Source organism: Leptonychotes weddellii, chromosome 13 (assembly GCF_054177405.1).
Source record: "Leptonychotes weddellii isolate Sample4059 chromosome 13, ASM5417740v2, whole genome shotgun sequence".
Taxonomy (NCBI): Eukaryota; Metazoa; Chordata; class Mammalia; order Carnivora; family Phocidae; genus Leptonychotes; species Leptonychotes weddellii.
Window position 1 is genome coordinate 59,639,706 of NC_138381.1, and position 23,308 is coordinate 59,663,013.

Genomic DNA, 23,308 nt, shown 5'->3' on the forward strand with positions numbered 1-23,308 from the left:
ACAATACAATAAACTAATGTAGCATCGTATTATTGTAAAGATTTTCCCGTCACTAATGTGCTTGTCTACGGTCTCTTTGCAGCTATATCGCCTGTGTTGGGCTCTTCGGAACAGTACAGAGGAACGAACTGATTTAGATGCAGAAGAGAAAAGACATGAAGAAGTTGATGATGATGTTGATGAAGGTAATACCTGGATTACATTTGTTTTTCATGTAGAAACTCTAGGTACCTGAATTGCTTATGTTTGCTTTATTTTTTAATGCCACTAAATTCGGTTTCTGAAAAGGGTGTTAGATTTATGGCAAATTGAAACTTTAAAATCTTACCTTCCCAAAAAAACAAGACAATTCATTACAAATAAAATATCCCCATTCGTCTGCCTATCCATCAGTCTGTCTGTCCGTTCATCCATCATCCATCCATGGATCTGTGTACCTGCACTGAGGTGAAAATCAATTCCAGTCTCTCTGTTCCTAATCACATATTTAATGTTCAACAAATCAATCTGGATTGATGGTGATTAGGCATCTAGCATCTAATCCCACCTTTTTCTCCAACCTTGTTTCTCACTATTCTCTCCAATATACCCTCCATTCCAGCCTGGCAGATTCCTTCACTTTCCTCGCACATATACCAAGCTCTTTAGAATATTTTTACCTCTCCTCTCTAAGAGAAAAAAAAGTGCCTATTCTTTGAAACTAAGTTCTACTCTCATTTCCTTCAAGGAAACTTCTCCAGCATCCATCCCCATGGATCTTTGTATATCTGGTACTTTTAAAACCTTTGACAAAGTTTAGCACTTCAAGAAATGTTGTCTTGAACTATACACTAATTGTTTCATTTAGTTTGGCTTAGATTTTTCAACCTGAGGGAAGGATAAATGCCTTCTACTCCTTTTGGATTTTTATATCAGTGTTCCTGAGTAAGACTGGTTTATGTAGTTTTCCTTTTTTGTACTTTGTCTGGTTTTGGTATTAAAATCATAACATTCTCATAGAATGAACTGGAAATATTTCAATAAGATTGGAATGATTTCTGCATCAAAATTTTGGTATTTTGCTAATAATACCATAGGCATTAGGGTCTAGTGAGAGTGTGTGTGTGTGAGAGAGAGAGAGAGAGCCTTTTAACCTGATTAAATTTGTGTTTACCCATGCCTATAGAGGTATTTAGAGGTTCCATTTTTTGGTTAATCAGTTTGGGAAAATTATGTTTTCTAGGATTGTGCCAGTTTACCTTTGGGATAGATTTTGAGAGGTTTGAGTTTTGGATCAAAGGGTTAATGCCTAAGCAATTTTGCTGTATAATGCCAAATTCCCATCCATGAGAGTTGAATCATGCTTTCCTAGCAACAATGTGTGAGAGTATCTGCTTCCACACAAACTAATATAGTATATTATGAAACTTTTTAACTTTTGTCACTGACAGATGAGTAGTGCTATCTCAGTGTCATTTTATTTCAAATTTCTCTTTTTTTGTTGTTTCAAGTTTTTATTTAAATTCCAGTTAGTCGGGGTGCCTGGGTGGTGCAGTCAGTTAAGTGTTCAACTCTTGGTTTTGACTCAGTGTGGAGAGATCGAGCCCCATGTGGGGCTCTGTGCTCATTGCAGCATCTGCTTAAAATTCCCTCTCCCTCTCCCTCTGTCCCTCCCACTTGTGCTCTCTCTCTCTCTAAAATAATTAAATAAAATCTTTTTAAAAAATTAATAAATTTGGGGCACCTGGGTGGCTCAGTCGTTAAGCGTCTGCCTTCGGCTCAGGTCATGATCCCAGGGTCCTGGGATGGAGCCCCACATCGGGCTCTCTGCTCGGCGGGAAGCCTGCTTCTCCCACTCCCCCACTTGTGTTCCCTCTCTTGCTGTGTCTTTCTCTGTCAAATAAATAAATAAAATCTTTTAAAAATTTTTTTTAAAAAATTAATAAATTCTAGGGCACCTGGGTGGCTCAGTCAGTTAAGCGGCTGCCTTTGGCTCAGGTCATGATCTCAGGGTCCTGGGATTGAGCCCCGCATCGGGCTCCCTGCTCAATGGGAAGCCTGCTTTTCCCTCTCCCTCTACCTGCCACTCCCCCTGCTTGTGCTCTCTCTCTGTCAAATAAATAAATAAAATCTTTCAAAAAATTAGTAAATTCTAGTCAACATACAGTGTAATATTGGCTTCAGGGGTAGAATTTAGTGACTCATCACTTACATATAACACTCAGTGCTCAACATAACAAGTGCCCTCCTTAATACCCATCACCCATTCAGCCCATCCCCCACCCACCTCCCCTCCAGCAACCTTCAGTTTGTTCTCTACAGTTGAGTCTCTTATAGTTTGCCTCCTTCTCTTTTTTTTTCCCCTTCCCCTATGTTCATTTGTTTTGTTTCTTAAATTCCACATATGAGTGAAATCATGTGGTATTTCTATTTCTCTGACTCATTTCACTTAGCATAATACACTGTACCTCCATCCAAGTCATTGCATATAGGAAAATTGCATTCTTTTTGATGGTTGAGTAATATTGCATTTTATATATATAATATATGTATATATATATACATATATATGATTATAATCATATCTTTATCCTTTCAAATTTCTCTTTTTTGAGTGAATTTAAGAACTGTTTATCTATGTATGTATATGTGTCTACATGGGGTTGTTGGAAGTCTTTTCTTCTCTATTTTTAAATGTCCATTGTATATTAAGGATATTAAACCCTTTGTGGTATAAGATGCAAATGTTTTTTCCCAGTTTGTCACTTGTTTTTACTTTGTTTATTGAACTTTATGCCATGCAAAAGTTTTCTATTTTTATATAATCAAAGTTATCTGTATTTTTCTCAAGGATTCCTCTAACACTTAAAAATGATGGTAATCATTCTTTATAGTCATTTGTACTACATTTACAGGGGTTTTATTTCCCATATTTTGTGATCATTTGTTTGTCTTTTTTGTTTCAGATAATCCTGAGGAACCCCATGGATGCCTCAGGAAGGCTTATGACTTATTCTGTGGTTTGCAGAAGACAGGCCCCAAACTGAGCAAAGAGGAGGAAGAAGCCCAAAAAAAGAAGCTGAGAGACACATCTGAGAAGCCTTTATGGAGGACTATAGTGAATGTTAATGCCATTCTCCTCCTGGCAGTGGCCATCTTCGTCCATGGCTATTTTGCCTGAACTCTATCTGAACCACTAAATATTTTTTTTTTTAAAGATTTTATCTATTTATTTGACAGATAGCACAAGAAGGCAGAGAGGCAGGCAGAGGGAGAGGGAGAAGCAGCTCCCTGCTGAGCAGGGAGCCCAACTTGGGGCTCGATCCCAGGACCCTGGGATCATGACCCCAGCTGAAGGCAGATGCTTAACCGACTGAGCCACCCAGGCGCCCCTGAACCACTAAATATTTATTAAGCAAAGGATAATTTTACTAATTTTTTTCATTTTTAGAGTTTGTTATGCTTCAAAAGGGAGATAATTTCAAAAGGGAGAAAGAAATGTGTAATTTTATCATATGAGTGACCGTATACCTGATTTTTAGCTTTTTTTATTCCTTTGTGTCAATAAAGAAAGAGTCTAGGGTGCCTGGGTGGCTCAGTCATTAAGCGTCTGCCTTCGGCTCAGATCATGGTCCCAGGGTCCTGGGATGGAGCCCCACATCAGGCTCTCTGCTCAGCGAGAAGCCTGCTTCTCCCTCTCCCACTCCCCCTGCTTATGTTCCCTCTCTCGCTGTGTCTCTCTGTCAAATAAATAAATAAAATCTTTAAAAAATAAAAATAAAAAAAAATAAAGAGCCAATAATTTAGAAAGCCCAGGGAGCTGACTCTATATGTGTGTATAAACTAGGAGCATTTGTTCTAAATTTTTTTTTCTTGTTCACCAGGTAGATTGCCCTACCTTATTCTTGCTATTTCTAGAGATTTCCACTTAGAAGAAATTCCCCTTCCAACTCTGCCTCACATAGTAACCTCCTCATCTATAAAACAGTGACCTCCCAACCTCACTTTACTGACCTCAAGGAAAATAGAAATACTTCCTAATAGTTGAGGGGAGGTGAGCTAGAAATGTGTTGTAAGTATATTTATGAACTTAATGGAAATTATTAGCTTATGTCTTAAATAAAGCCATCTCCCACTAAATGTTAGCATATTAAGCCATTGATTTCATAAACTACTTTATAAAAATAATTTACATATCATAAAATGCATCTATTTAAAGTGTACAATTCAGTGGACTCCCAGGTGGCTCAGTTGAGTGTCTGAGTGTCTGTCAGAACTCTGAGTGTCTGACTCTTGGTTTCAGCTCAGGTCATGACCTCAAGGTTGTGGGGTCCAGCTCCATGCTCAGCATGGAGTCTGCTTCTCTCCCTCTCTCTCTGCCCCACCCCAACTTGCACTTTCTCTCTCTGCCTCTAAAGTAAGTAAATAAGGAGTGCCTGGGCGGCTCAGTCGTTAAGGTCTGCCTTCAGCTCAGGTCATGATCTCTGGGTCCTGGGATCGAGCCCCACATTGGGCTCCCTGCTCAGTGGGGAGCCTGCTTCTCCCTCTCCCACTCCCCCTGCTTGTGTTTCCTCTCTCACTGTCAAATAAATTTTAAAAATCTTAAAAATAAATAAATAAGATAAAATAAGTAAATAAATCTTTAAAAATAAAATAATGTAATAAAGTGTACAATTCAGTGTATTTTAGAATATTCAGAGTTGTTCAACAATTACTACAACCTAAATTTGGATATTAACATTATTTGTTGAAATTGTTACTTGAATATACATATTTCTCTGTCTTTATTTCTGTGTTATTTTGACATTCTGAATGACAGTTATCTCTATGTAGGACTACATGTAGTTTTAAAACATACCTTCTTAGAAGTAAATCAGCACATTAAGATGTTTTTAATAAATTACATAAGAAACACATCATATTGTTACATAATTCAAACAATGCTTTGTTCTATAGAATTAAATAAAATACTGTCCACTGACAAGCTATCTGTCCCATCTACTCCCATTAATTTTACAAAGAATAACTGTTAACAGTTTAAAGCATATGTTAAAGTAATTTTTCTATTAATTTGTACACATATTTTTACACAATGCATCTTACTCTATATATTGTTCTATGACTGGCTTTGTCATATAAAATTTATCCTGGAATCTTTGCCTATTAGTGCATATAGGCACCCCTCCTTCTTTTTAATAATTGCACATTATTCCGAAAAATCAGGTGCCAAAAATTTGAACATTTTTCTACTGAAAAACATTTATATTGATTTTAATTATTTGCTATTATCAATGATACTTGACCACGTGTGCCTGGATATTCATCTTTTGGTACATTAACCACGTCTTTTTTTCTTAAGATTTTATTTTTATTTTTTGAAAGAGAGAGAGACAGTGAGAGAGGGAACACAAGCAGGAGGAATCGGAGAGGGAGAAGCAGGCTTCCTGACGACCAGGGAGCCCGATGCCGGGCTTGATCCCAGGACCCTGAGATCATGACCTGAGCCGAAGGCAGATGCTTAACAACTGAGCGACCCAGGCACCCCCCCATTAACCACTTGTGTTTTCTTTAATGATTGATTCTTAGGAATGGAATACTGGGGCAAGGGGTATAAACATTTAATATTTTGTTCCAAAAAGAATTCACCAATTTATACTCTCACCATCCGAGTATGAAAGTTCCTATTTATTCACATCTGTAATTGTAGAGTATATTATCAATCTTTTTTTAAAGATTTTTAAATTTATTTATTTGACAGAGAGATAGAGAGCACAAACAGGCAAAGCAGCAGGCAGAGGGAGAGGGAGAAGCAGGGTCTCCACTGAGCAGGGAGCCCAATGTGGGGCTCAATCCCAGGACCCTGGGATCATGACCCAAGCCGAAGACAGCTGCTTAACCGACTAAGCGACCCAGGTGCCCCTATATTATCAATCTTAACTCATTTTTATCAATTTGATGGTTGAAAAATAATTTAATTTTTTAAATTTGTGTTTCTCCACTTAGTGAGATTGTATTTACATATATTTGTTAGCTATTTGTAAGTTTTTCTTCTGTGAATTTCTTGATATATTTTATAAATTTTTCATTCATTTATAGATATTCTTTAGTCTATATATTTATTATTTGCATATGAATTGCAAATATTTTTTCTTGAGGTCTGTGATTTGCCTTTTATTTATTTATTTTATTATGTTCAATTAGCCAACATATAGTACATCATTAGTTTTTGATGTAGTGTTCAAAGATTCATTAGTTGCATATAACACCCAGTGCTCATCACAACACGTGCCCTCCTTAATACCCATCACCCAGTTACCCCACACCCCACCCCCTTCCCTTCTATAACCCTCAGTTTGGTTCCCAGAGTCCAGAGTCTCTCATGGTATGTCTCCCTTTCTGATTTCTTCCCATTCAGTTTTCCCTCCCTTCCCCTGTGGTCGTCCGCTCTATTCCTTATGTTCCACATATGAGTGAAACCATATGATAATTGTCTTTCTCTGCTTAACTTATTTCACTTAGCATAATCTCCTCCAGTTCCATCCATGTCAATGCAAATGGTGGATATTCATCCTTTCTGATGGCTGAGTAATATTCCATTGTATATATGGACCACATCTTCTTTATCCATTCATCTGTTGAAGGGCATTTCAGTTCCTTCCACCATTTGGCTGCTGTGGACATTGCTGCTATGAACATTGGGGTGCATGTGCCCCTTCTTTTCACTACATCTGTATCTTTGAGGTAAATACCTAGTTGTGCAATTGCAGGGTCATAGAGTAGTTCTATTTTTAATGTCTTGAGGAACCTCCATACTGTTTTCCAGAGTGGCTGTACCAGCTTGCATTCCCACCAACAGTGCAAGAGGGTTCCCCTTTCTCCACAACCTCTCCAACTTTTGTTGTTACTTGCCTTGTCAATTTTTACCATTCTAACTGGTGTAAGGTGATATCTCAATGTGGTTTTGATTTGAATTTCCCTGATGGCTAATGATGATGAAAATTTTTTCATGTGTCTGTTAGCCATTTGTATGTCTTCTTCAGAGAAGTGTCTGTTCATGTCTTCTGCCCATTTTTTGACTTGATTATTTGTTTTTTGGGTGTTGAGTTTGAGAAGTTCTTTATAGATCTTGGATACCAGCCCTTTATCTGTAATGTCATTTGCAAATATCTTCTCCCATTCTGTGGGTTGCCTCTTTGTTTTGTTGACTATTTCCTTTGCTGTGCAAAAGCTTTCTATCTTGCTGAGGTCCCAAAAGTTTATTCTCACTTTTGTTTCCCTTGCCTTTGGTGATGTGTCTTGAAAGAAGTTGCTGTGGCCGATGTCGAAGAGGTTACTGCCTATGTTTTCCTCTAGGATGTTGATGGATTCCTGTCTCACACTGAGGTCTTTCATCCATTTTGAGTTTATTTTTGTGTATGGTGTCAGATATTGGTCGAGTTTCATTCTTCTGCATGTGGCTGTCCATTTTTCCCAGCACCATTTATTGAAGAGACTGTCTTTTTTCCATTGCATGTTTTTTCCTGCTTTGTCAAAGATTATTTGACCATACAGTTGATGGTCCATATCTGGGTTCTCTATTCTGTTCCATTGGTCTGTATGTCTGTTTTTGTGCCAGTACCATGCTGTCTTGGTGATCACAGCTTTGTAATATAGCTTGAAATCAGGCAACGTGATGCCCCCAGCTTTGTTTTTCTTTTTCAACATTTCCTTGGTGATTCAGGGTCTTTTCTGGTTCCATACAAATTTTAGGATTATTTGTCCCAGCTCTGTGAAAAATGCCAATGGTATTTTAATAGGGAAGGTGTTGAAAGTGTAGATTGCTCTGGGCAGCATAGACATTTTCACAATGTTTATTCCATGAGCATGGAATGTTTTTCTATCTCTCTGTGTCTTCCTCAATTTCTTTCATAAGTGTTCTGTAGTTTCTAGAGTATAGATCCTTTACCTCTTTGGTTAGATTTATTCCTAGGAATTTTATGGGTTTTGGTGATATTGTAAATGGAATTGATTCCACACATTGTTAGTGTACAGAAATGCAACTGATTTCTGTGCATTGATTTTGTATCCTGCCACGTTGCTGAATTTTTGTAGGAGTTCTAGTAATTGGGGGTGGAGTCTTTTGGGTTTTCCACATGAAGTATCATGTCATCTGTGAAGAGAGAGAGTTTGACTTCTTCTTTGCCAATTTGAATGTCTTTTATTTTTTTGTTGTCTGATTGCTGAGGTTAGGACTTCTAGTGCTATGTTGAATAATAATGGTAAGAGTGGGCATCCCTGTCGCATTCCTGACCTTAAGGGAAAAGCTCTCAGCTTTTCCCCATTGGGAATGATATTCGTTGTGGGTTTTCATAGATGGTTTTTATGATATTGAGGAATATTCCCTCTATCCCTACACTCTGAAGAGTCTTAATCAGGAAAGGATGCTATATTTTGCCAAATGCTTTTTCTGCATCAATTGAGAGGATCATATGGTTCTTGTCTTTTCTTTTATTAATGTACTTTATCACGTTGATTGATTTGCAAATGTTGAACCACCTTTGCATCCCAGGAATAATTCCCACTTGGTCATGATGGATAATCCTTTTAATGTACTGTTGGATCCTATTGGCTACAATCTTGTTAAGTATTTTGTCATCCATGTTCATCAGGGATATTGGTCTGTAATTCTCCTTTTCGCTGACATCTTTGCCTGGTTTTGGGATCAGGATAATGCTGGCCTCATAGAATGAGTTTGGAGAGCCAGAGTCAAGACCAGAGACCAAACTCGGGATCTGACAAGATGGCCAGGCTGCCCCGCAGGATTATCAAGGAAACCCAGTGTTTGCTGGCAGAACCAGTTCCTGGCATTAAAGCAGAACCAGATGAGAGCAACGCCCATTATTTTCATGTGGTCATTGATGGCCCCCATGATTCCCCCTTTGAGGGAAGGACTTTTAAGCTTGAACTATTCCTACCAGAAGAATACCCAATGGCAGCCCCTAAAGTACATTTCATGACCAAAATTTATCATCCTAATGTAGACAAGTTGGGAAGAATATGTTTAGATATTTTGAAAGATAAGTGGTTCCCAGCACTGCAGATCTGCACAGTTCTGCTATCAATCCAGGCTATGTTAAGTGCTCCCAATCCAGATGATCCATTAGCAAATGATGTAGTAGAGCAGTGGAAGACCAATGAAGCCCAAGCCATAGAAACAGCTAGAGCATGGACTAGGCTATATGCCATGAATAATACTTAAAATTTGATCTGATCATCAAGTGTGCATCACTTCTCCTGTTCTGCCAAGACTTCTTCCTCTTTTGTTTGCATTTAATGGACACAGTCTTAGAAACATTATAGAATAAAAGCCCAGACATTTTCAGTCCTTCAGTGATTAAATGCACATTAGCAAATCTATGTCTTGTCCTGATTCACTGTTGTAAAGCATGAGCAGAGGCTAGAAGTACTATCTGGATTGTTGTGAAATGTTTAAAAGCAGTGGCCCTTCTCTGCTTTTATTCATTTCCCCCATCATGGTTGAGTATAAAGCACTGTGAATGAAGGTAGTTGTCAGGGTTAGCTACAGGGGTGTGGGTGTTTTTCTTTATTACTTTTTTTGAGGGGGAGAGGTAGTTTTATTTTAATTTTATGGGCTCCTTTCCCCCTTTTTATGGTGATCTAATTGCATTGGTTAAAAGCAGCTAACCAGTTCTTTAGAATATGCTCTCTAGCCAAATCTAACTTTATTTAGATGCTGTAGATGGACAAGCTTGATTGTTTGAACCAAAATGGGAACATTAAACAAACATCACAGCCCTCACTAATAATATTGTGACTTTGCTATCAAGTGTAGAATCCTTCCTTCAAGAAAAAGCTTGTGACCATTTTGTATGGCTTGTCTGGAAACTTCTGTAAATCTTATGTTTTAGTAAAATATTTTTTGTTATTCTAAAAAAAAATGAATGAGTTTGGAAGTTCTCCTTCTGTTTCTATTTTTTGGAAAAGCTTCAGCAGAATAGGTATTATTTCTTCTTTAAATGTTTGGTAGAATTCCCCTGTGAAGCCACCTGGCCCTAGACTCTTGTGTTTTGGGAGGTTTTTGATTACTGCTTCAATTCCTTTACTGGTCTATTTCTTCCTGTTTCAGTCTTGGTAGTTTATAAGTGTCCAGAAAGGCAACCATTTCTTCCAGGTTGCTTAATTTGTTAGCATATAGTTGCTGGTAATAATTTCTAATAATTGTTTCTATTTCCTTGGTGTTAGTTGTAATCTCTTCCTTTTCATTCATGATTTTATTAATTTGGGTCCTTTCCTTTTCTTTTGGATAAGCTGGCCAGAGGTTTATCAATCTTATTAATTCTTTCAAAGTACCAGCTTCTAGTTTCGTTGATCTATTTTACTGTTTTTCTGGTTTCTAGTTCATTGATCTCTGTTCTAATCTTTATTATTTCTCTTTTCTTGCTTGGTTTAGGCTTTATTTGCTGTTCTTTCTCCAGCTCCTTTAGGTGTAAGGTTAGCTTGTGCATTTCAGATTTTTCCAATTTTTTGAGAGAGGCTTGGATAGCTATATATTTCCCCCTTAGGACCACCTTTGCAGTATCCCATAGGTTTTGGACTGATGTGTTTTCATTCTTAGTTTCCATGAATTGTTTAAGTTCTCCTTTAATTTCCTGGTTGACCCAATCATTCTTTAGCAGGATGCTCTTTAATTTCCAAGTGTTTAAATTCCTTCCAAATTTTTTCCTATGATTGAGTTCCAGTGTCAAAGCATTGTGGTCTGATAACACGCAGGGAATAATCTCAATCTTTTGGTATCAGTTGAGACCTGATTTGTGACCCAGTATGTGGTCTATTATGGAGAAAGTTCCATGTGCACTCAAGAAGAATGAGTATTCTGTTGTTTTAGGGTGGAATGTTCTGTATATATCTATGAAGTCCATCTGGTCCAATGTGTCCTTCAATGCTCTTGTTTCTTTGTTCATCTTCTACTTAGATGATCTGTCCATTGCTGTGAGTGGAGTGTTGAGGTCTCCTACTATTAATATATTATTATCCATATGATTCTTTATTTTGGTTAATAGCTGGTTTATGTAGTTGGCTGCTCCCATGTTGGGGACATAGATATTTACAATTGTTAGATCTTCTTGTTGGATAGACCCTTTAAGTATGATACAGTGTCCCTCTACATCTCTTACTATGGTCTTTGGTTTAAAATCTAATTTGTCTTATATGAGGATTCTATCCCAGCTTTCTTTTGAGGTCCATTAGTTTGGTAAATGGTTCTCCATCTCCTCACTTTCAATCTGGACGTGCCTTTAGGTTCAAAATGAGTCTCTTGTAGACAGCATATGGATGGATCCTGCTTTTTTATCCAATCTGATACCCTGTGTCTTTTGACTGGAGCATTCAATCCATTTACATTCAGAGTAACTATCAAAAGATATGAATTTAGTGACATTGTATTGCCTGTAAAGTCCCTGTTTCTGTAGACTGTCTCTGTTACTTTCTTGTCTATATTACTCTTGGGGTTTCTCTTCACTTACAGAATCCCCCTTAGTATTTCTTGCAGGGCTGGCTTGGTGGTCACATATTCTTTCTGTTTCTGCCTGTCCTGAAAGCTCTTTATCTCTCCATGAGTTCTGCATGACAGCCTTGCTGGATAAAGTATTCTTGGATGCATGTTCTTCTCATTTAGTACCCTGAATATGTCTTGCCAGCCCTTTCTGGCTTGCCAGGTTTCTGTGGACAGGTCCGATGTTATTCTGATGTTCCTCCCTCAATATGTAAGGAACCTCCTCTCCCTGGCTATTCTCAGGATTGTTTCCTTAGCTGTAAAATTTGCAAGCTTCACTATTATATGTTGGGGTGTTGATCTATTTTTATTGATTTGGGGAGGGGTCCTCTCTGCCTCTTGGACTCGAACTCTTTTTTCCTTCCCCAGAATAGGGAAGTTCTTAGCTATGATTTGCTCAAATATACCTTCTAGCCCTCTCTCTCTCTCCATCCCCTCAAGGATCCCAATAATTCTGACATTGGAATGTTTCATGGCATCATTACTCTCTGGAATCCTTTTTTCATGTGTTACTAGCAGCCTATCGTTTTCCTCAACTTCCTTCCTTTCCATCAGCTTATCTTCTAGATCACTAATTCTCTCTTCTGGTTCATTTACCCTGGCTGTTAGAGTATCCAGTTTAGACTGCATCTCATTCATACCATCTTTTTAGTTCAGCCTGATTACATCTCATTTCTGCTCTTAAAGATTCTATATTGTCATTAATGCTTTTTTCAGGCCTAGCTATTGACTCTAAGATTGCTATCCTGAATTTTATCTCTGACATTTTGCTTATATCCATATCCATTAGTTCTGTGGCAGAGGACACGGTCTCTGTTTTCTTTATTGAGAGTTCCTCCTCCTAGTCATTCTGTCAAGGGATGGTTGAGTGAATGAACAGAGTCCAAAATATCAACCACAACCCAAGCAAGATGCACCCTAGCAAAATCCAGAGTGGTCAGAAGCTACCACTGAAAAAGCAAAGCCAAAATTAAACACAAGAGTAAAATTAAAAAATTAAAAATTTTTTAAAAAGGTGGGGAGGGGAAGGGAGGCTAGAATCTCTCAGTGTGGACAAAGCAGGGTGTTTCAGTTGTTCCTGGGGGTATTTTGGTCTGTGTGTTAGAGGACACTACGTCCCAAAATTACAAGAAATGTAAAACATATATATATATAAAAGTAAAATTGAATAGAGTGAGAAAAGGACTAAAATACAATGAGTGTGAGGCTCTGTAGCTCAGGGGTTAGAGCACTGGTCTCGTAAAATACAATGAGTGTGGAACACTATATCAAAAACTAATGATGTAATATATGGCGACTAACATAACATAATAAAATAAAATTTTTTAAAAAAGAACTAAAATAAAGCATATATCTATAAAAAATACAGGTATGAAAAAATACAAGTTAAAAAGCTACTATGAACTATAAGTTGATATAATAAACATCTAGCTGAAATTAGGAGACGGTAAAAAGAAAAAAAAGACAGAGAAAAAGAAAAAGAGAATTTTATCTGAAAAATGAACAAGTCATGAGGCCACATCTGGAGCTCAATATACAATTTTCCCCTGGTGTTGAGATTTTACAGTCTTATGGGATCCAAAAGATTGTTGTTCCTTGTTCTTCCAGCCTGTCTTCTAGGGGAGGGACCTGCTGCGCTCTTTCTCAGGTAACCCTGCCTGCGAAGATTTGTCCCACCCCCTGTCTGGGGGATGGGCTCAGTGGAAACTGGTCCTTTCTGTGGCTTTTGTTCCCTGGGGGCTTTCTGCGCCTCTTCAGAGGATCAGAGCAAAAATGGTCACAGCCAAACCTTTTGCCAAGGCAGAAAATTCAGTCTGCCCTCTTTAATAAACCCTCCAGGACAAACAGTCTCCACTTCTGTATGCACCACCAAAACTGCAAGCTCCTGCAATGTGCACCCATAGCAACTCTCTCAGAGGTCATCCCATGGGCCCGGGAGTGCCACTGCCCTTTATGATTCTAAATCCTCAAGCAGCTGCAGGCTCCTGTGCACACCAAAAGCTCCTGGATCATGTCTGGGTCCTGCTCTAAAGGCCTTTCCGGCCCACAACTGCTCTGTGAGTTTTTGCCAGGTTGCAGGTGCAGGTTCCAGATTTTCTCAAACTGTTCAAGAGAAGAGCTATTAACCGGCCCGGCTCACAGTTTATGGCAATCCAAACGGAGAGTCTCTTCCTGGGCTTGCTGACCACAACCTGCTTCCGGGCACCACTGCTTAGGCACTCTACCAGTTCAGGAAGCCCCTTTTCTCTGTGGTTCCTCATATTCTGAGACCACAATGCCCTATCTAGATTCTGCCTTTTCATTTCCAGAGCCCCTTCCAGAGCAGATTTCTCAGGGTTCCGATTTTGCACTCCGGTGTTTTATCATTTTCCAAGAGCCAGCTTATGGAGGTTCCCTCCCCCTTCTGTTTATCTTCCGATATCCCCGCAGATTCACGATTCCACACGTCCTACCTTGCAAAAATCAGTCACTTACCTTGCAAAAAGCTGTCGCTTTTCTGCCTGTAGAGATCCAAGATATACATTCTTACATCTAAGGCTAATTTTGTGGGTGTTCAAAATGGTTTGAGAGATATCCAGCTACATTCTGGGGACCAGTTGAGATGGGATCCCCTGCTCCTCCACCATCTTGCCTCCTCCCCCTGTAGGCTTTTTTTTTTTCTATTGTAGGTTTTTGAGTAGAATCTTAGGTGTCTGGAGCTTGTTTAATTTGGCTTTCAGTGTTTCAAGCTTTTCCAGTCTGAGTTCAGAGTTAAGTGAAATAGAGAGGAACACCTTGTGTCAGTCCCTCGGGCATCCCTCAGACAGGTTAGATTAGGCATACACAGTAATTTGTGAATGTGGTCTGCTCTGCTTCCCTGGACAGAGGGAAATGGGGACACAGGCTGCCCCCACTTTAAGACAACTGATACTTTGTGACTGCTGCTGTTTTAAGATTGCCACCACACAAGAGAGAGGGTGACAGTCACTATTTTGGTGACAGTCAACATTTTGTAGGATCTTCTTCTTGATTCAGTGCTTGTTTGGTTGCTATAAACTTTTGTTTTCCTGAATTCTCCCAAAATTGGTTCTGACAGCTTCTGCCCCTTGTTCAATGTTTCTGTCAGTAGGTGAGAGGTTGGAGTGGCCCGCTCCAAATTTTGCTGATGTCACCATTTTTATGATGTCATCCTGATTTACTTCTCTTTGAAGACTTTTTATATGCTCTATCCATCTTTTTCCTAATGGTTTCCTCCTGTCTTTTTTTGTTGGTTCACAGGAATCCCTTGAATAGTCTGGCTATCAACTGCTGGCTTTCTTTGCATCATTTCCTCTCTTCATGTTCTGCCTACTCTTTTTCTGGCCCTCTGGTGAGATGAATGTTGGACTTCCTGGGTTATATCTTTTGAGTTTTATTTCATAGTTTCCATCATTTTACCTCTTTTTAGTACATTGTGGTATAATTCCTGGGCTTCATATTTCTATCCACTAAGTTCAGTGCTGTCCATTCTGCTTTTTAGCCCATCCTCCAAGTATTCTATTCCAACAAATTAAATTTTCCCTTTCAACATCTCTGGGTAGACCTTGTAGTGTGGTACTTAAGAACTAGAACTCTTGAGTCAGGATCCTGGCCCTGGAGTGGTCATAGCTGGCATATGAAAATGACAGACAGGGAGTGTGAGCCTGTAAAAATAGCTTGTGTTAACTCACATCAAGGACATGGTACTGAAAATGCATTATTTAAAATTATAGAGAAACTTGGCTATTTGAAATTATATCAGTGAGAGTAGAATATCTCACTTGTAACTGAAGGCTCTGAGCCATATGGTTCACTGACAGAGAAGCAGCTTTAATTTCCAACCCAGGTGCAGAGATTTGAATAACGGGTTTTTAGACGTAATATTGCATATTTATCTTAACTGAATTTTCAAGATAACAGGAACTCTGAATCTTCTTAGACCAGCCTGGATATTAATCCCTTTACACACACTCTCTGCTTTTCTCAGAGCCTAACAACTAGAAAACATCCTTATCCATGTCCTGAGAGTCTTGAAAGAGCCCCCATGGAAGAATAGAAGCTACTTTGACAGAAAAGATGTATTTCTATCACTATTTGGTAGGGAGGAGATATTCACCTAAACCAAAACTATGAGTACAGGCTCTAGAGACAGATCCACCATGAGCAAAACAATCAACTTCCCTGAACCTTTAATGTTCATCTGAAAACAGAAATAGAAATGCTTAACTCACTGATTTAAATGTTACAAATTTATAACATTTGTTAATATAAATAAATAGGACTCAATAGATGTTGGTCTCCTGACTTGTCCACGTCCCACCCCTTTCCAAGATACTCAGAATTAAAGGAGAAACGCGTTGCTGTTGGAAGGCTGCCTTGGGAAATTTTGTAACAGAGAGAGGGAATTGTGAGCCTCTAGGCCATGACCATCAAAGTCCATCCAAGGTCCTTGGGTAAGTCCCCAAATCTCTGAACCTCAGGTTCCTCCAAATTACTTCATGGAACTATTGTAAAGATTAGGTGGGGTCATTTGGTACTGCCTACAAGGTCTGGCTCATAGAAGATGCCCAATAAGTGTAAGTGCTTTTTCCCCTTATGCCCCCACCATCTGTAAAAAATTCTACCTGTAAAACTGACTTTGAGGGCCAGCATGTATATGGTACGTGATGAGTATGAAATATAAAATAAAAGTCAAGCTGGTAAAATGTTAAGCCTTGGCATATAGTGAGGAGGTCATAATTAAGCAGGTAGGCCCTAAATGTAAAGCAGGTGGATTTTTCTATACCTTGGCATCATAATGTGCCTTAGCCATACCTACACAACTTTGGTTTCAGAAAAGAGTTTTGGTCCTGATACATCAATAAAAATCTCAAAATAGGGCCTGAGAAAGAGGTTCTTCCAGTTCTGCCTGCCTTGGTGATGAAATGAAACTTCTTTGGAAACTAACTCTAAGTAGTTGTTTTCAAAGTGTGGTCCCCAGAGCAGCAGCATCAAAATCAACTGGGAACTTAGAAATGCAAATTCTCAGGCCCCACTTCAGACCTATTGAATCAGAAACTCTGGGAGTAGCCCCAGTAATCTGTGTTTTAACAAGCCCTCCAGGGGATTCTGATATAGGCTATCATTTGAGAACCACTGCTCTAAGCCTTTTATCTGATTCCTAAATGCACATGTACATGCTTCCAGCACTCATGTGTAGAGAAGGTCCGTTTTATTTTTTTTTTAAAGATTTTATTTATTTGAGAGAGAGAGACTGAGAGAGAGAAAGAGAGAGTGCACACATGAGCAGGGCAGAGGGAGAGGGACAAGCAGACTCCCCCTGAGCAGGGAGCCCAATGTGGGACTCAATCCCAGGACCCTGAGATCATGACCCGGGCTGAAGGCAGATGCTTAACCGACTGAGCCACCCAGGTGCCCAAGAAGGTCCCTTTTATCAGGTGGGCATTTGCTAACAGTTTTTCTTTTCTTTTTTTGTTTTATTAAGATTTTATTTATTTATTTGACAGAGAGAGACACAGTGAGAGACGGAACACAAGCAGGGGGAGTGGGAGAGGGAGAAGCAGGCTTTCCGTGGAGCTGGGAACCCGATGTGGGGCTTGATCCCAGGACCCTGGGATCATGACCTGAGCCAAAGGCAGATGCTTCATGACTGAGCCACCCAGGCGCCACCTGCTAACAGTTTTTCAAGCAGGGGATTAATTGTATCAAATCACATATTCTTAAAGTTGCTTTTAGGACTACAAAAGCTGACTAGGAGCTTTTGTGATTTGAATATGGAGCTCTGGGCTAAACAACACTCACCCAGTGCCAATCAAGCAGCACGGGTGCCATTAACTTCACCCACACTTCTCTAATTCCATACTACCAACCCATCAAGGCAATGGCACCTCATTCAAATAATTTCATTCCCCAAAATCCAATCTGAAGGTTAGAAGAAGTTTTCTTGGGGCTAGATTGTTAAGAAGTTAAGAAACTACTCTCCACCAACTAAGTGCCCATATGTTTTTCTCCCAAGGTTTGCTTTTGTAAAGCAGGACAAGCTGTAATGCATCTTTTAGGAGATGGTGATTTCCACACCAGGAAAGAGTAGGTTCCAGTGAGCTCCAAAGGTAGAAATCCTCTAAGTGAACACCAATGCCTGACTCAGTTACATAAAATTAAACAATGCTCCCAGGTAAACCAAAGGCCCACAGACTAACTTCATTCTGCAGGAAAGGAGATTTCATTTGGAGAGATTCTTTTTAAAATAGTCATCTATGGGGGGACGGGGTAACTGGGTGAAGGGCATTAAGGAGGGCACGGGATGTGATGAGCACTGGGTGTTATACGCAACTGATGAATTATTGAACATTACATCTGAAACTAATGATGTACTATATGTTGGCTACTTGAATTTAAATTTAAACTTAAAAAATAAAAATAAATAAATAAAATAGTCAACTCTATTCAAAGAAGATTTTTTGCCTGATAGGACATGATTTTTCAGTTCTATAAACGGACCATAATAAAAAGTCACTCTGTTCCCAAATACCCATCTTCCATTTGAGGAAAAAAGTACCTCTTCTATGTACTCCTGAAATTATTCTAGTACAATTTATCACTTATTGGCCCCTGGTCACCCAAGGGACTTAGTCTGTCCTAAAAAGACATTATGCATTGAAAGTAGAGTTACCTCATGTTTAGTAGAGATTTTGAAGTTGAAATCATCTCTTTTGCTACCTTTTATTCAAGTTGCCAGACTCTATTCTCCACTCTCTTGGCTCCTATTTCCTAATCCACATCTTGTGCCAACTAAAACTTGCCACACATATGGTCAGTATCTGTTTAGAATATCTAGAAAATAGGAAAGCTGGATGTTACATTTTTTAATGTTTTTATTAGTATCAAAGTAATACATTTTAATCTATGGGACTAAATTCCACTTAATATAACATCTGTTTCGCATCTTTCATGTATGTATCTGTTATCCTCTTTACAAAGTGACCTAGTCACACCCAGAAGAGGTAGATAGATGCTATAAGCACCAAAGTTCCCATTTTTCAAAGAGAAAAATACACAGTTGAGACAAAATAATTTACCACAAAATACGCATGAATCATTGGCAATGCCAGAAACTGAATCCAGGACAATCTAGATACTTTGTGCGCATTTCATCCACCAGCTTTCAATCCTTTCCCTTTATCTTTTCAAAGCTCAAAAATACCACAAACTCCACATGAAACTGAGTCTGCTGAGTAATGCCAGCCACAAGAAATTCTCCACATTCCCCTCTTCTCTGCCTCACTTAAGGGCAATATGGAGGGTGTATCAAATAGTGTCCCTCCTTCCACAAGAACAAGCCATCCCTTTGCCTGTTGAACCATTTGTATGCCTAGGAACCATTCTTAGCTCCACAGCACCTCAGATCCCAGCTCTTTCCTAAACTAGCTTGAAATCAGTCAACACTAACATTGTGACTTTTTCTTAACTTCAAAGTTTATATCACAACATAATTGAGATTTCATGGGTGGGACTAAAAGAATTTAATTAATCAGTTAATTAATTAAAATTATATTTAAAAACTTCTCCCTAGGAAACAGTTTCAACAAGAAATACACTCCTGTCAACTAAAAGTGTTGAATGCTACTACTCAGAACAGAGACCACCTACCCTAACTTTTGTCAATAGATGATCACCACTCAAGACACCCCAAAAAGGAAGGACTGTGATCACATGAACTCATGGAGAGGAGAATCTTGGGATAAGTGTTTCCATGTTACAGGAGAGTGTGGCTGCTTTGAAATAACAGATCCTCCAAGAGGTACATTTGTTCTATTATGTGACATAGATCAGCTTCTAAGCTCATATGTCAACATCCACACCATGAGGAAGAGTGACCTCTGGAAAATGTATTCCAATTGATGAGAGTCACCAGAGTGTGTACTGTGTAATTTGTGCAGCCACCAAAAAAAAAAATTAATTAAAAAAAAATAACCTAGGGCCAGGCTTACATAAAAATAAAGTAAGTATTTATAAATAAGTGCCCAAATCATCCATTTGGTCCATAAGTCCATTGCTGAGTGCCAAAGACATTCCAGACACAGCAAATGACAAAATAAGTGAAATCTCAAACATGAGGAACTCATAACAGACAATTTAAAGAAAACCAGAAAATCCCTTTGACTCAAGATTATCCACTTTCCCAACTGGCCTGAGGCTGGTGCCTGGGTCCCTCCCTTTGGGGTAAGTTCTGCCATCCCCAAGCTTTCCCTTCAAAGAGCAAAACGCCCAGGCCAGGGACCCTATCAAGTTCCCATCTTCAGTTTCAATGCATTCATCAGTTTATCAGATTGATTTTTCTCATGCCAGGAAGAACTTGACAGGTGTATGATGAGAGGGGAAATATTTCTCTTTTAAAAAGATGGGGAGAAGGTCATGAAGGGAAAGCAGCATGAACCAGGGAGACTACAACTCTTAAAATAATATTCAAGGATCACAAACAACACTGACACACTGAATCTACCTGAGAAAAACTTGCATCACACATGGCAGGACTTCTTTCTTACTGCACCTTTTCCTGGACATGACTGAGTTGGACTTTCCTTCTGCAGCTCTAATATATACAGCTGATGATATCACACTGGCCTCAAATACATAAGTTAAAAGCAAATTATTGATTTTTCTTCAGTTATCCTGTAATTACATCTGTACACATTTATCAACTGGGCAAAATTTACAACTGGCTGGTTTACCACCAGCTTACACCAGAGAATAGAAGTAAAGGAGGCAGAGTAAAAAGTCTGGCCTTCCTGAACAAGGCCTGCCAAAGAAGGCAAGGCTTAGGCAAAATATGCATGGCAGAAAACGGCCACGGCCAGCAGGATGATGCCATTGATGTTCACTACTGTTCGCCATAAAGGCTTCTCAGAGGTGTCTGTCATCTTCAGCTTCATAGCTTCCTCCTCTTCCTTCGTCATCTTGGGGCCTTTCTGCTGGTCCAGGCCACAAAATAGATCATAGGCCCGCTTGAAGCATCCTTTTTTCTCCTCAGGAACTTCTGTATCAGGGGAAAGGTATAAAACGATGGTTAGATACAGAAGCAAGAGGCAGGAGGAAAGGTTCCGGGGAAGATGCCATGAAAAGGAAATATCTGCCATTCTTCAGACATTTCCCAATTTTCTTGTTTGCAGGAATGGAAATGGTACAAAATGTTTGAGTAAACTTAATTAATTATAAAATGATGGTAATAGCTGGATTCTACATCTTTATGATCAACTAAATTAAGCTTTATCTCTATCAGGCCAACACAAATACATTTTTATTTAGAAAAGTCAGAATCAAACAGGAAATAATAGTCTATGAAAAGAAATGTTAACAATGGACTGGGAAACTATGACATATGAACAAGGAAAATCCACCTCCAAACCACATAAACTCATATCTGTTTACCACATCACTGGAAAGCAGTGAGACTTGCATGACTCAGGAGCATATTAGCTACACCTGAAAGTTCCAAAGCTTTATAACAGATCCAGCCATGTGGTAATAATTGGTCTGAGTACTGCCTGACATAGGGCAGCAACGATGAACAATTCCAGAGCTTAAGATCTGATGTTGCATATCAATATTGCTGAATCAAACCACCCAACTGGCCCTGCCATTCAAAGTGGATGCCCACCAAGGGAACTGATTCTCTCCTCTGAGCCCAGGTAAGGCATTAAAAGTAGACAGACCTGGATTAGAATCCCAGGTCTATGGCTCACTAGATATGAAATCAAGCCCACTGTGTTTCAACACCATAGTCAGAGACTACTGCTCTCCACTCCCCGATTTTTAAGAGTCACAGACTTTTAGAATTGCAAATAACCTTAGTGATTAAGCACATACATGTGTCAGAACTGCAACCAAAACTCAGCTTTATGGTTTTGCTAATACACCTATCTAATCTTCAAGTGCAGGTAAAATTGGATAAATAATACCTTCTTCATTATAAGATTTTATGAGAGAATGCCCAGTGTGTAGCAGATGTCAAGAAGTAATAGTCTCCTTCTATTCTTTTTTCTCTCATTAACATAAGAAAGAGGGGCAAGTCTCCTTGTACCCCTCCACTTTGGTCACTCCACCAAAATAGAATAATGGAGAAGAAGTAACAAAAGGTTGGGGTCACTGACCAGCACAAGGGATAAATGCATGGTTATCCGGATGGTCTTGAGCAAGTCTCTATATCTCATTTACCCATCTGTAAAGTTGGAAGAATTATATTTGTATTATCTAACTTAAAAGTAAGATATGGTGCTAAAATGAATCACTAGAGGGCGCCTGGGTGGCTCAGTTGGTTAAGCGACTGCCTTCGGCTCAGGTCATGATCCTGGAGTCCCAGGATCGAGTCCCGCATTGGGCTCCCTGATCTGCAGGGGGTCTGCTTCTCCCTCTGACCCTCCTCCCTCTCATGCTCTCTGTCTCTCATTCTCTCTCTCTCAAATAAATAAATAAAATCTTTAAAAAAATAAAATAATAAAATGAATCACTAGAGTAATGTATTCATAATTAAAATATGTCATGATCATATCATTACCAATCATGATGACAACGATGGTGATGATTACAGATGGGGTTGATGATACAGCTTAATGCTGCTGTTTCTCAGAGAATGGTTACAGTGACATCCATTATCTATAAAAGTCCTCAAGAGATCTTAATTTATTTTATTTTAATGGGTCAGAGCCTTCCATCTGCTTTCACCATGAACTGACCAAGAAACAATGGAATTCAAGTGTTGCCATTGATCTCAGAAGTCACTAAGCCAATTCTCTAGCCAGCGGGAAACTCCTCTATGGAATCTCTAATAGATGCACACTTGCTGCTCACCCTTTTCAGACCAACTCAGAAAACTCTTCCTTAGTAGCAATCATAATGGTGATAATTATAGTCAATTCTTATAATGGAGCATTATCTTGTTTAATGTTTCCAACAGTGCTATTATAAGGTATAGGCTATCATTTAGAATATTTTTATATTAAGAACCTAAGCTTTAGAAAAAATGGAATCACTTGCACAAGGAGTAAGTAGAGAAGTAAGGATTCAATCCCAGTTCTTCTTGAATCCAAATCCCACACTGTGTCTTTGCACTATCATGCCTCCTCACTTTGAGTTAAGATTGGATGAGTTCTGTTCTGGTGAACAGAGGACACTGAACTGCAAGGCACAAAAGGACCTCTTCTTCATAAGGTCACTACTTTCAAGAGCAGGAGACATAGCTGACTTTCCTAATACATAGAAATAGACACAGAGAATTAGACAAAATGAGGAGACTGAGGAATATGTCCCAAATGAAAGAACAGGACAACACCACAGCAAGAAACCTGGGCAAAATGGAGATAAGTAATATGCCTGATAGAGAATTTAAAGTAACAGTCATAAAAATACTCACTGGACTTGAGAAAAGAGTGGAGGACCTCAGTGAGACCCTTAACAAAGAGAAAGAAAACAGAAAGAACCAATCATAGATGAAGAACTCAATAACTGAAATTAAAAATACACTAGAATGAATAAATAGTAGACTAGAGGAAACAGAATAGATCAGTGACCTGGAGGACAGAGTAATGGAAAGCAATCAAACTGAACAGGAGAATGAAAAATTAATGATAATAATAATACATAAAAATAGATTTAGGGAAATCCATGACACTATCAATTGTAATATCATTTGCATTATAGGGATCCCAGAAGGAGAAGAGAGAAAAGGAGGGCAGAAATTTTATTTGAAGAAATAATAGCTGAAAAATTCCCAAACCTGGGGAA

At 38.9% G+C, this 23,308-nt stretch overlaps 1 protein-coding gene and 1 pseudogene across 1 annotated transcript in view; one reads left to right on the forward strand and one right to left on the reverse strand.

Moving 5' to 3' along the window:
• Window positions 1-8,643: 8,643 nt before the first annotated feature.
• On the forward strand, window positions 8,644-9,625 carry LOC102746732 (ubiquitin-conjugating enzyme E2 N pseudogene; annotated as a pseudogene).
• Window positions 9,626-18,384: 8,759 nt separating this feature from the next.
• Window positions 18,385-23,308, reverse strand: part of SLC5A1 (solute carrier family 5 member 1) — a 73,494-nt gene continuing 68,570 nt past the window's right edge. Inside the window, exon 15 of the mRNA XM_006747689.3 lies at window positions 18,385-20,564. Within this exon, the coding sequence (XP_006747752.1) occupies window positions 20,347-20,564 (218 nt within the window). The 3' untranslated portion in view covers window positions 18,385-20,346. The remainder of the gene's footprint in view (window positions 20,565-23,308) is intronic.